We start from the raw sequence: 14,510 nt of genomic DNA, 5'->3' as shown, positions 1-14,510 counted from the left end.
ACTCCAGCTTTTATTTCTTTTTATCTAACTATTGCAGTCCACACATTAGACTACTTATCCATTGGGAATGAACACTGGCTTTATTTTTCCTGCCACTGTTCCTTTACTTTGTTTCCTTCACCCATAATGACTCTTCCCAATTCTAGTTTTCAATTATTTTCCTATTCTTCAAGAACTACTTCAAATATTAACTTCTCAATAAAGGTATGCTTGATTCTCTCATCTTAGAAATAATTCCTTTCTTTTTCTTGTCTCTGTCTTTGATGGCTCAGCATGTTTACCTTACTTTGTAATTATTTCCATGCTATTTATTTTTCTCTCTTCCTAGAGTGTAAGATGTTTGAGATTAAAGAGAGTTTCTTGCTGCTAAGATCTTTTGCAGAAATTGAAGTACTGCTTTCTATATAGTGGATTCTTAGTAAATGTTTGAATTATGTTAAAATTAACGCAACATGTTTTTAAGCTGTAAAAACAAGATTACTCTTAACCTAGTCATACTGGACCATTTACAGGTAACACTGCTAAGCAGCAATGCTTGTCTTTGACTCCTAGGTGCCTTTTGAGTCTTGCTTGTTTATACCCCACTGCATATTGCTGTTACCTTTTCAGATCTTAATTAAAGGACGAATTGAAGTATATTGAGAATTACTGATTTAATGTTTTGCTTATTCCAGGGAACATTAACTTTTTTTTTTTTTTCAAAAAGAGAAGTTAGGGCAGTCTCATTCCCTAGTGTGCAGGTCAGTCTGGGCAGGCCTATGATCTTACCCAGTGCCTTATCTCACCTCCGGTGCATCTGCTCTCCAATAGTAAGGGCCACAGGGACATTTATTGAGAGTTTGCTGTTCCTGGGGCTGTGGCAAGTGAAGAAGCCTGTCCCGGCTCATCCTCTGTCAGCATCCAGGCATAGTGGCCTGCTTTTTGTTACAAACATGAAAAATGGAGGAAATGCAGGGGTGAAGAAATCTATGGAAAGGATTTAGCACAGGTAGTTGGTGTGTGGAAGAAACCTTACTTTTTATTTGTTTCTTCTCCGTAGTATTTTGGGCAAAAATTGTTTTATTAACTGCCATTTACTAACTCTTTAGTCTGAGCAAATTACTGAACTATTTCCCTCAATTTCCTTATCTACATAGTAGGATTAATCTAAAGTGGAAATAATAAAAATACCCCTTAAGCTGTTGCAAAGATCAAATTTGATAATAGTCATAAGACACTTAATACAGTACCTAGCACAGTACACTCTCAATAAAGGTTAATTGTCATTATCATCATTATACCATTCTGGAGGTTCACTTTCTTCTTATTTTTTTTCATAATTTTTTCTCATAATTTTTTCTTCTCACTGATTCCCATTAATAAAATATTTTTAAATATTCAGTATTTTAAAATGATTTTTAGGAGACCCTAAGATGTAGAAAACAATATATAGATACTTATTTCTTGTTATAAAGTTGCATTAAAAAGGGTTGTAGCTCAGGATGTTCACTTCATAAGTAACATAAATGTTTAATCCCTATGTTGTACACTAATATTATATTTTATTATACTGTAATTGAAAAAAAAAAGTTTGAAGGAATCATTAAAAAAGAGATTGTACCCATTTCGATATCATTTTTAATCCCTGATGCGTGTATTGATTTATTGCTTCCCCAGAAAGGTGACAGAGTTTTCACTGCCGGCACGATCTCGGGGGGCTATGCAGAGTTTGCTGTTGCGGCTGATGACACTGTGTACGCACTGCCGGAAAAACTGGACTTTCAGCAAGGAGCTGCCCTCGGTGTTCCATATTTCACTGCGTACCGAGCTCTGCTCCACAGGTACTCACACTGCCAACTATACAACCACCAACAACACAGCAACAACAAAGGAGGGCAGTATTAATTGCTTTCCTTCTTATCATCTGTTTATCGTTTTGGGGTACCATTTAGTTACCATTAAGCTTTTATGAAATGGAAACTGCTAACTCAGGAGATTGTTCTAATTACTGGGGATAAGAAGAGCAAACACTGTCTTTGTGTTCGAGATGCTCACAGTCTAGTAAGGGAGGTAGACATAAGAGGAATAACAGTTATATACTGTAGTCAAAAGTACATGATGGAGATGTGCATAGGGATTTATGAGATCGCAAGGGATGTGCCTATGGTGATGAGATAGGTCTTCCTGGCAAGGTATAAGGCTTGGATTATTTTAAAGCCATGGTTCAAAAATCTGATTATGCAACCATGAAAACGTTTAAACTGCAGTTTAAAAGTACAGTATAGGGCTGTACCCTAGACCCACTGGTCAATTTCCATAGCTGAGGCCTGAGAATCTCTATTTTAATCAAATCCCCTGGGTATCTGAAAAAGATCAGAGGGAATTAGCCTGGTGAAGGAGCTGGGAAGGGAGAGGGCATTCTAGACAATGGGATAGTTGGTGTGTGAGAAAACATGGTATCTGGGGAGAGCTATAGCAATGTGGTTTTGTTGGATAGAAGATTTTAAGGCAAAGACTGGGAAAGAATAAGTAATCTCTCAATAAATGTTAGCTGTCATCACCACATCTGTAGGTTTCAGATTGTAAAAGCTAGATTATAAAGCTCACACATTGTTTAGTAAGGGATTGAGGGTTCATGAAATGTTTTATTCAGGAGACTGATATTGTCATCTTTTTGTATTATTGGTATCACTTATCAGCTGTATGGAGGATGGATTTGACCATAGGAAAAGATAAGGAGATGGGAGGGTCTTATTGGAGTATCTTCTAGGCCAGAGCAAGGGTCATGGAGGAAGAGGTGAAGAGAAAAGGTAAATTTTAGAGGTAAAATTGGGAATATTTGGTTGACTGCATGTGGAGAATGAGATAAAGGAAGAGCTTAAGAATACTTCTAGCTTTCTAGCTTGAGTAATGTTTAACTGTGACCAAAAAAAAAAAAAAAAAAAAGAGGAAAAAGTTTCAAAGGGAAGCTGAGTTCAGTTTTGGACCTAAAACTAAGACAGACATCCTAATGGAGAAGTTCAGCAGGCTGTTGGATGAAAGAGTCGGAAGCTTGAAGGCTGGAGGTGTACATTTGGGGATATCAGCATGTGGGTGAGAGCTGACAAGATGAAAGTGATTGAAATCCCTCAGGGAGTGAGAAGAACAGTGGAGTGAGAATGGAACCTTAGTGAATATCAACATTTAAGGGTATAGTCGGGAGGTACGAGACAGAGTCCCAAGAGAACCAAAAGGAGTTATTCTTAGACAAAGGGAGTCCAGAAGCCATGGTGTCCATTAAACATTTGTTAAGCTCGTGGGCTTTGAAAAAAGGAAGACCTGGGTTGGAGTTCTATCTTTACCCACTACTAGCTATATGACCTTGGTCACGTTACTTTCCTGTTCAGCTTCAGTTTACTGATTTGAAAAACTAATAGCACCTTTCTCATAGGCATGTGGCAAGAATTAAATGAAGTAATGCATACTTCTTAGTATAGAGCCTGGCACAGAGTAAGCACTAATTCAGGGTTGATAGTGTTAGGGGTAGTAGTTGATTTTGCTTCTAAGGAGGGAAGCAGCAGCGAGGTGTATTTGGAAAATAGCAGTTGGGCTTAGCAATTAAGAGGCCATTGGTAACTTTAGTCAGATTGTTTTTAGTAGAGTGTGAAACAGAAGCTGATTGGGTTGATATACATATATATATGTATATATATATATATATACACATATATATATATATACACATATATATATATAAAATTTTAGAGGCCTGGTGCACGAAATTCTTGCACTCAGGGGGCAGGGGCGGGGGTCCCTCAGCCTGGCCTGAACCCTCTTGCAGTCTGGGAGCCGTCGGAGGATGTCTGACTGATGGACATCCTTAGCGCTACTACGGAGGCAGGAGAGGCTCCCCGCCACTACCACTGCACTCGCCAGCCATGAGCCTGGCTTCTGGCTGAACAGAGCTCCCCCTGTAGGAGCGCACTGACCACCAGGGGGCAGCTCCTGCATTGAGTGTCTGATGCCTGGTGGTCAGTGTGCGTCATAGAGACCGGTCATTCTACGGTTTGGTTGATTTGCATATTAGCCTTTTATTATATAGGGTGAAGAGAGAGAGAGAGGTTTTAAGGAATTGGCTCACATGATTGTGGAGACTTGATAAGTCTAAAAAAGAAAAAAAAAAATCTGATGGGGTAGACCAGCAGGCTGGAGACTCAGGAAAGAGTTCAGTTAAGCCCAAAAGCAATCTGCTGGCAGAGTTCCTTCTTGCTTTGGGAGAAGTCAGTCTTTTGCTCTATTAATGCCTTCAACTGATTAGATGAGCCCATCAATTTTATGGAAGGCAATCTGCTTTACTCACAGTCTACTGATTTAAATTTTGCTCTTATCCAAAAAACACCTTGAAAGAAACATTCAGAACAATGTTTGACCTAAAGCTGGCACCCTGGCCCAGCCAAGCTGACACATAAATAACCCTCACAGTGACTCCACACCAGCGTAGAAGGATCATGGCATTGGGGATCTCGGAGAGCGTTAGCCTGCTCTTTTTCCACCCACCACAGGTCCAGGGATTTAAGAGAATGTGCTCATTGTGTTTGAGGGGTTAAGAATTTTTAAATTCATTGGGAAGTATTTCATATCCCATAGTATAACATTAGTAATCCTATTCCCTTACATTTGAATTTTAATTTTTAAAATGTTGAAGTGTTTTAGTAATAGTTATTGTAGTTTATCATGTGAAACCCTCAGTTTAATTCACTACTCCCAATTCCCTCATCTCCCACAAGAGGGTTGGAGAAAGCTTCATTTACTGCTCATAATTGCCATTTGTCAGCTGTGGGCACACAGCCTTGAGCAGGACTCCAGGTTACCGTGTTCTCACTCCCAGACTGAACATAATGACTGTGGCCACCCCGTATTGTTCTAGGAAGCAAGAGATCCTCTCAGAGCCAGATCTGGACCAACCACAGCTGTGATACTAGCACTTGTCCATCTGGAATAATAAAGGATCCCCTCTCTGTCTTGCTGCGCATTCCTTGTTTTCAGTATATTAGAAAAGTAGTGATGTGAACCAGAAGTAAAACACAGCGAGTTCAGAGGATCTGGACATTTTAGGGGTGACATGGGAACCTTTGTGACAAGATTTATTGTACTTATTATGGTCTTATCATTGCTGACATTGCTTAACATTGCTTCCTGAAATGAGGGCTTAAAGGCTGGTGCAACCTGATGTTTGAAGGCATGGGAAAGTAAACGTGTTTTCTTAAATAGCCACTGTGTTTACTTGGGCAGTGCTCTGTGCCTGGCTATAATGCACCTGATTTGGGATGTTTCCTGTGGGAATCAAGGAGAAACTCCAGTTCCTCTAGCTTCAGCAGTTTCACTAGCATGCCTCCAAGGACTGCAGCCTCTCAGCATAGCACCATGAGGTGATCCCGCATCCAGCACGGGGCCTGGCACACATTGACTCCCATAAACGGGTGTTGCATGAATAAATGAACTGAGGTTTTCTCTTATCTGTGGCTCTGAAGAGTCATTGTTTGATCCTCTGGAGCCTGGAGAATGTCTCACAATGAGTTTCCTCTCTGGGTAAGTGGTAGCTGGACTGAGGGTAGGAGTTCCTTGAGAATAATTGGAAGTACCTGAGCTTAATTAGCTTTAAGGTGAGGTGATGAACCTGTGCTTTCTTTTGTAGAGCCCGTGGGAAAGCTGGAGAGAGTGTTCTGGTTCATGGGGCTAGTGGAGGAGTAAGTATTTTTCTTTAAGTTTATTTTTAAATGAGCTTTTGTTTTTGGGTTGCACATCTAAGTCCATTTTAAAAACCAAATTTATAAATATAGTCAGGGGTGCTTTTTTCCTTTATGTGGTAACGCTTCTATAAGTTTTGTCTTCTGAAGGTGATTCCTTGTCATTAGTTTATCATTTCTTGGTTAATAAATTCACCAGATTACCCCATTGAAAATATATCTATTAGGTTTTTCACCTGTGTTGAGTGTGAACCAAGATAAACTGGCTTTGTTTTTGCCTTCAAGTGGCATATGTAATAAGAATGCTTATGTAGAATTGTAAACAGTTCTTTAAGATGAATACTAATTCCTTATTCCCTTAGATAAGGAACTAAGGCTCATTAAAGTTTTACATATGTTGCCCCAGACAGCACTGCAAAGCCACACTAAACTCTTTGTCCTTTCTGTCTCTCTTCGGCGGCCTGCCTGCTGCGCTTTGATGACATTCACCACGCAAAGTATACAGCTGTGTCCTTAACACCACAACCCGTGGCTTAAAATGCTAGTGGTGGTGCAGGAAATGGGGACTCAGAATGTATGAAATAAGCCCTTTAGTGAAGTCACCGAACGCAGGGCTGTCAGAAACCACTTCAAGAAACCTGCTGTCAATCTGTCTTTGAGGAGCTTAAAGGAAAAGTTAGAGCTCTGAGGTCGGAACTGAACAAGAAATCCATGCAACCTCTATCCTGCAAGTAGAGGTTTAGAAATTTTAGAAACAGGATTTTGCAGTTTTAACAGAAAGGGACGCAGTGATGGTGAACCTTTTGAGCTCGTTGTGTCAGCATTTTGAAAAACCCTAACTTAACTCTGGTGCCGTGTCACATATAGAAATTTTTTGATATTTGCAACCATAGTAAAATAAAGATTTATATTTTTGATATTTATTTTATATGTTTAAATGCCATTTAACAAAGAAAAATCAACCAAAAAAATGAGTTCGCGTGTCACCTCTGACACACGTGTCATAGTTTCGCCATCACTGGCTAGGGCTTGAAGGCTCACCTTGGGAAGCTGCTTAACCCTGTCAGAGCACTAGGTATTCTGCACAGGAGTTTGAAAGAAGTAACCTATTAAATGGTACATTGTCTCCAGAATAATGAGTGGCGTCCTGAAAATGTGAATTTACCTTTGAAGGTGGCCAGGTAATGCAGACAATTCAGTCCATTGTGTCTCTGTTACTTTAGATAGATGAATTGCAAGGTTTCACACCCAGCATCCTGTGTGTACCTCAAATAGATCAATTCTGAAGGATTTCACAGATCAGACTGTTTGCTAAAAAACACCAAGATTCTCCTTATGGGGCTTGAGAAAACATGACAAATATATCTTGTCAAGAGCTCTCATTGGTTAGCTTCACCGAAGAGGCTATTTTGGGGTTAAATTAAATTCAACCCTAAATAATGAAAGGCTCTGTCAAACATACATTTATTTAAATCACTTTGGCTTTCAGAGAGCGCACCTTATACTCTGTAGAGAAGGGAGAAATTTTAATAGGAAGGGGAGAGAAAATCTCTTTTATTCCCTTTACCCTCTTGTAAAAAGCCCAGTCGCTTCACCATGATTTTTTTTAAGGCAAAATCCACGCTGTTCTCTGTGCTGGCTGAGTTTGTTCATCCTTGGCTGGCAGGGATCGGCCGGCGACCTGGTGTGTGAAGCGCTTCTGATCCCCCTGCCCTGTTAGAGGGAAGCAGCACAGGGCTTTTCTTGCTTCTGTTTGTACTTTCTGTCCTCATTTAATTCAAATTCCTTTGGGATTATGTTGTGTATTTAAACTGATGTGGAACTTATGAGCACAGCTATTATCCAGATATTTTGGTGGGAAGTGCCCTATTATAATGTCAGCATAGTAAATAGAAGAAAAGGGTAGACACATAATGCTGTATAATCTACTGAGGGAGTATGGCTAGCATAATTGTTGACAAGAATAGAATAAGCAGTGCCTTTAAGATAGCAATTGAGTGCCCTTTAAAGTAGTTAGAGGCTAAGGAGAAACAGTTACATTAAATCCTAGGTTAAAATGTGGTTTTATTAAAGGCCTTTTTTAACTGAAGTTTTTAATTGAAAATTAAAAACTCAAATAGTAAAAATTGATCATGCTAATAATCCCATAGTTCACTTCATGGAATTGAATGTCTGTCTCACTCAGACAGTGAGTTTCATATGTTTGTTTTGGTTCAATCAAACAAATTCCTGTCGTAACCCAACCGAGTTCAGGCTTATCATGCCTGCATGCCTGACAGGTCTATCTCAGGCCTGCTAGTTTGTGATGCTGTGACAACTTTTATTAGGTTCCATAATCATTTCGTTTGTTTTCTATCATGCCCAATCCATAATGATTTTGCCTTCCTCTAAGCCAGTTGTTATCAATAAAGGGTGATGTTGCATCATCCCTCCCCTCTTTCAGGGACATTTGGCAGTGTCTGGGGACATTTTTGGTTGTTGTATCTGGGTAGAGGGTTCTGGCATCTGGTTGGTAGCAGACAGACATTATGCTAAACATCCTTCAATGCACAGGATAGCCCCACAGGGAAGAATTATGTGGCCCAAAATGTCAATAGTGCCAAGTTTGAGAAATGCTGCTGTAAATGTTTGTGACACTTATCTGTACCATTCATTTAGCATGTAATTAAACACATATGGCCTAGTACTGTAATTTGAATAATTGCTTATATCTGTATATGTTTATTTCTTCTTTATCCTAAGCACATTTTTTTTTGTGGCGATCTAATGATTTCATCTAATCCTATGGCTTTAAATACCATTTGTAAACTGATAAATCTCAGGTTTATTATTTCCAGCTCTAAACTCTTTTGAGTCCATACCCATATTGAGCTGATTACTGAATGTCACCAGTTAGGTGAGCAATTCAGAATGTTCAAAGTGATTTATTGATGCTTTCACAAACTTGATCCTCTCTAATCTTCCTTACTCCCTTAATCTACCCAGTTAATCTGGCCTAAGACCTAGGAGACATCCTTGATTTTTCTTCTTCCTCCATCCCACAATCTATGAGAAAGGCCCTTCAGGTTACCTCTAAATTGTATCTGAACTTGTTATTCTTTCCAGTGTGGCCACTTTAGTCCAAGCCAGCTTCACCTCTTATCTTGACCACTCTATCAGCTGCTAACTGGTCTTCCTACTCTTATTTCCCCGAAACCTTCTTTTTTCCTATTACGTAATTTGAGTGTTCTTTTTAAGGCCTAAATCGAATCACACCCAATTTAAGCTCTCTGGTAGCTCTGCATGGTTCTTTAATATAATCCCAACCTTCACCCCCAAGGCCGTGTGTGCCTCGGCCTCTCCGTGCCCCTCTGGCCTCTTCCACTCTCTCCCATGTGCCCCTCAGGCCACATTGTCTCTCTTTCTTTTGAGCACCCCACGCTCATTCCCACTCCACCAAGTCAGCCCTGACCATTCTGCCTGCAGCATTCTCCGCTTGGCTTCCCAGATCGTCACACGTGGCTTGTCCCTCACTTCATTCAGGCCTCATCTCTTCACAGCAGCTTTTCCTAACGACTGAACTGCCTCCTCTCCCTATCTCTTTCTAACCCAGTAGGCTGTTTTATTTTTTTCATACTTTTTATTTTCTGAATTTACATTGTTCATGTATTTGTTTATGTGTTTATCATCTTCCCCCTTCTTTAGAATGTAAGTTTCTTGGGTCAAGTACCATGCCACGCACATAGTAAACGCTCAATAAGTGTTTATCATATAGATGAATAAATTAATTTGCCCATGTATCTGTCTCTTCCACTTAAATGGTAGAGGCCTAACATTTATTATAGAGTATTTTTATATGTATAATTAAAGTATGAAGTCTGTGAACATATTTTGATCATCTCTAAACCCTGTACCTTTGCACAAAACTAAGTAAACATTTTGATGCATTGGTTAAAAACTCAAGCTTTGCAGTCTGATTTGATCCAGCTCTTGTTTCCATCTCTGTGACCTGGGCAAGTTACTTACATTTTATAATTTCAGTTTTCTTATCTATAGACTAAGGATAATAATCAATCTGTATCATAGGCTTCTTGTGAGGATGAAGCAGAGTGATACATATATATTATTTAGTGTGGAACCTGGCATTTCATAAATGCTCAATAAAAGCTACCTATTGTCCTTATTTCCTCATTTAAACTTGAACTTCCTTAATAATAGAATAGGACTTAGAAGAACGTTGAGTTCATTATCTATACTTAACAAATGTTTGCAAGGATGCAAAGAATCTAAAAATACTGGGTTAAGAGGACAAACTGATGGTTGCCAGATGGGAGGGGTTGGGAGGCTGGACAAAAAAGCTAAAGGGATTAAGAAGTAAAAATTGGTATTTACAAAATAGTCTTGTGGATGTAAAGTATAGGGAATACAGTCAATAATACAGTATACTGTAATAACTATGTATGGTGCCAGGTGCGTTCTAGACTTATTGGAGGATCACTTCATAAATTGTCATATATGTCTCACCATTAGGCTGTACACCTGAAACCAATATAAAATAATACTGATGTCAGCTGTAATTGACAAATAAAAAATGTACAACCTCCCCTTAAAAAAATAAATAAAACTATTGGGTTGTATTTTGTTTTTCAGGTAGGACTAGCAGCATGCCAAATTGCTCGAGCTTATGGCTTAAAGGTTTTGGGCACAGCTGGTACCGAAGAAGGAAAAAACATCGTTTTGCGAAATGGAGCCCATGAAGTGTTTAATCACAGAGAGGTTAATTATATTGATAAAATTAAGGTAAAATTGTTCTACAGTTTTATAAAAGTAAAATTTTGTTTCTTGAGAGACACATTTTTATAAGTTCTTTTTAACCACTCTCTTAAAGTTGTTTGCCTCTTTTTTCAATGCCTATATGTTTTTTTGCCTATGTGTGTTTTAATGTTTTCATTTAAAAAGCAGAGATGTCTAATTTTTAAACTTTCACTCTTATTTCTGTCTTGTTTATGTTTGCCAAATAAAATTTTGCCTCTCAAGTCTTCCAGCTATCAAAATTTAATGCCAGTCACAGTTTAAGTAAATCCACAGCTCTATATTTGCATCTGTTAGGTGTTATTAATATAATTTCTATTGGTATAAATTTTTCATGGAAGGTGAAGTATCCTAAGATTACAAACTGGATCTGTCTAGCCTAGGGAAGAACATTTATTTGTTAACCGGATGCTTTGGACTCCAAAATTTGGAGGACTAATCACTACTTCCTCCAAAGCAGTGAGGTAGCATTTAGTGAGTTGTTGCATATGTTCTGTGGCTACAATAGAATTCAAGCAGATTCTGAAGTTCTCCATTTGTGCTCTAGTAGCAATTTACTAAACACTGATTACTTTGCTAACCCTCAAAGTACTTGCTCATGTTGAGAAAGAATTAGAATTTTCTAGTTACTGATTACTATGTAAACTAGGTCATTACAAACTAAGGAAAGGATGAGTGAGAGTTTATTACCACTAAATCAACTTGCCACAAAACTGAGTAAAGGCACTCCTTTGTTATATGTCTAGGAAACCTACAATCAATGGAGTATTCACTCCTGGTATCAATTTCCAAGAGTATTTACAAAGTTGAAAAACAGCCAGTTATTTTAAGAAGATATTTTTGTTTTGCAGTAGTCTAATTTTAGGACCATGAGATCTTGTAGCTTATATCATTCAAAACACATTTCTGTAATACCCGGGACAATTATAACTTTCTTATAGATTTTTTTTTTACTTGCTTTCTTAACTTATTTTGCATTCTTTTATATTATATAGAAATCTGTTGGCGAAAAAGGAATTGATATTATTCTTGAAATGTTAGCTAACGTAAATCTTAGTAATGATTTGAATCTTCTATCATATGGAGGACGAGTAATAGTAAGTGTTTCTCTTTTTTTACCACTTTGAAGTTTTATCATAATTTAACACTGTGTTGCAGTAATCTTTAACTGTAGCATGTTGTTCTTCATAATAGATTGTTGGCAGCAGAGGTCCTATTGAAATAAACCCCCGGGACACCATGGCAAAGGAAACCAGTATAATTGGAGTTGCTCTGTATTCATCAACTAAGGTAGGAAAAGAAGTCATTGTGATTTTGGTAACTTAAATTTGCCTAATCAGGCAGGCTGAAAGTGTAAGTAGATGTTAAACTTAGTTATTTGACTATATGTGTGCATTAAGGCTTAGTCACCAGAAGATAACGAGGGTGACAATATCATATATTTTCCAAGTCAGGACACTTTTGAGAGAAAAAGAAGATACAATTCGTAATCACTTCAGAACAGTAAGTACTTTGTAATCTGATACTGTCTCAAACAAATATAGAGGACTCCTTTTCTGTAATTCTGGATAAGTTGACAAAAGCCACACATTTGTAAGAACTATGCTTTTTTAGATTCTGAAAATATTTAATGCTTCTGAAAATCAACTCATATGTTCCTCTACCAAAAAAAAGCAAAAACCTTTTTCTTTCACTTTAGGAAGAATTTCAGCAGTTTGCAGCAGCTCTTCAAGCTGGAATGGAAGTTGGTTGGTTGAAACCTGTAATAGGTTCTCAGTATCCATTGGAGAAGGCGGTCCAGGCTCATGAAAACATCATCCATAGTAGCGGGGCTACTGGAAAAATGATTCTTCTCATGTCATAATTAATTTCTTCATGTATTTCCTATGTAATTAGAGGTCTCTTATCCCAGTTTTACTTACACTATCTTTGCTTTAATTGGCATTCATTTAATTCAGTGAGTTTCTTATATTAAAAAAACAAGATTTGTCTTTAGAGATCCTGGGCATTGGAGCACAGTTTATGTTGTAGCTGACAATATTCTTTATGCTGTAATCAAGCAGTCATAGTAGGAAGTAGAATGTGTGGTCATTGACATTGGGGTGCATTGTAGATATTCCTGTTACCTGATCATTAGTTTCATACCTTTGATTAAAATGTGCTAATTGGAAATAGGACTGCTTGATTTCCAAGCCTACTTCTCCTTAGAAAGTTTCTTTCATCTCTGATTAGCCCAGACCTGTATTGGACTCTGCAGATTTTTGGGACTAAACAAGACCCCTTGCCCAAGCTAATCTTATCTGGATCTACAAGCTGCTTGGAAGGGCCAGATAAACAATATTTGTTAAATTTCTAATATTTACCAAAATACTAGAACATTCACTATGCTCATGGTTGATTACCAGTGGTCTGTACATTCTGGGACAGCAGCCTTTTTTTGGTGTAATATGATCCTAGGTGCATAGTCTCCAGATAGATACTTCTTGACTGACTTGCTTTCAAATTAGATTTAGAATTATATATTTGTGTGATGGGGGTCATATTTTTAAAAAATAAATAAATAAATTTGACACATTAAGAATGATCTGCTTTTGTTTTCATAACATGGTAACCTGCAATGATTCTGGGAAATTAAAAACTGTGTTTGTATATTTTACTTGCCTTACTTCACTTTTACATAGCTCCTAATGGTCCCGTTCTAACAGTGTTCTGTGCTGTGAAGTCTTTATCTAAACTAAAGAAGTGATTGCTTAGAAATCTTGCCATCAACATTATGTCCAAGGAAATGAGGTTTGGTTGCTAATTCTGTCTTGTTTTTTCTTCCTGTGAACACAGCCTCTTATCTGCTGTAGCATTATGTGGTTGGTCCTCTTGACCTGATTTGTTCTGTTGAATGACAGTCATGTTTCTAGTCTGAACATGGAATTCTGCTTTAATAGTGAACAGAAAGCCCTGCTAACTTCTATAATTGAAGGCTGTCATTGGCTTCTGGCTGTATGTGCCATGGCTGAAGTGTTTTGATATTAGCATTTTTCAAGTTCATTCACTATTTCTTTTATAAATTAGCACCCTGTGAAATAACATGTTTGAAAAAGTGTTAAAAAGCCAATGTTGCCCTGGCAGGGTGGCTCAGTTGATTGGAGTATTGTCCCATACACCAAAATGTTTCAGGTTCAATTCTAGTCAGGGCACATACCTAGATTGCAGGTTCAATTCCCGGTCTGGGCATGTATGGGAGATAATCAATTAATCTCTCTCTCTCTCTCTCTCTCTCTCTCTCTCTCTCTCTCTCTCTCTGTCTTTCTCTCTCCCCCCTCCCTCCCTCTCCCTCTCCTCCTCTCTCTCCAAAATCAATTAAAACAAAAACATATCCTTAGGTGAGGAGTAAAAACAAAACAATATCATGATTCTAGAAACTAGTATGTTTATATACATCCTAAAATGAAAGATTCCTTCCCATACAAAAAGATGGAGTCATTATTCTGTAAAAGTGAGAATCTTTTTGGTGCCCCAGTTGGAGGGCCTGGCTCTCAGCTCCTTTCGGCCCTTCTTTGGGACCCTCCTGGCCCAGTCTCCCCCTTCCTGTCAGGCCAAAGCTATGACGGCTACAGCCCTGTGGGCAGCTTAGAAGGCAAGGACCCACAGGCACCTGGAAACTCGCCTACAACCCTGTGGATCCTCTGGACTACAAGGATCACAATGACCAGCAGTTTCAGATCTTGAAGTGACTCTTCTCCATCTTCCTCTGTCCTTTTCTAAATCTGCCTTTTACAGAATAATTACCCCTCATCTATAGAATGAGCTGAAGCATACTGCTCACTTCACACTTCACAATCCTTTGATACACTTCAGTTACTAGCCAAACTCTCTGTATTAACCACCACATTCATGATTTTGTAGCATTGGACATGTTCCCTGTATGAATCACCTTGTAGTTCTAGTTCTATTCTAGTCCCAGTTTTCAGCCAACATATTTACTGCACTGTTGGTGCCTGCAGCCTCAGGGACTAGTGC

The 14,510-nt window shown here is 38.4% G+C and overlaps 1 protein-coding gene across 3 annotated transcripts in view; it reads left to right on the top strand.

Annotated features, from left to right (window-relative positions):
- CRYZ (crystallin zeta) overlaps nucleotides 1-13,074 on the top strand; it is a 23,043-nt gene extending 9,969 nt beyond the window's left edge. For all 3 annotated transcript variants that reach the window (XM_014453532.2, XM_006086090.3, XM_014453533.2), the window contains exons 4-9: nucleotides 1,657-1,820; nucleotides 5,654-5,705; nucleotides 10,335-10,484; nucleotides 11,492-11,593; nucleotides 11,691-11,786; nucleotides 12,196-13,074. In XM_014453532.2, coding sequence (XP_014309018.1) covers nucleotides 1,657-1,820; nucleotides 5,654-5,705; nucleotides 10,335-10,484; nucleotides 11,492-11,593; nucleotides 11,691-11,786; nucleotides 12,196-12,360 — 729 coding nt within the window. In that variant the 3' untranslated portion in view covers nucleotides 12,361-13,074. The remainder of the gene's footprint in view (nucleotides 1-1,656; nucleotides 1,821-5,653; nucleotides 5,706-10,334; nucleotides 10,485-11,491; nucleotides 11,594-11,690; nucleotides 11,787-12,195) is intronic.
- Nucleotides 13,075-14,510: the final 1,436 nt, after the last annotated feature.

The sequence above is a fragment of the Myotis lucifugus genome, unplaced genomic scaffold (assembly GCF_000147115.1).
Source record: "Myotis lucifugus unplaced genomic scaffold, Myoluc2.0 scaffold_25, whole genome shotgun sequence".
Classification (NCBI taxonomy): Eukaryota; Metazoa; Chordata; class Mammalia; order Chiroptera; family Vespertilionidae; genus Myotis; species Myotis lucifugus.
Note: the sequence above shows the minus strand (reverse complement) of the source record. Positions and strands in the feature narration are given on the sequence as shown.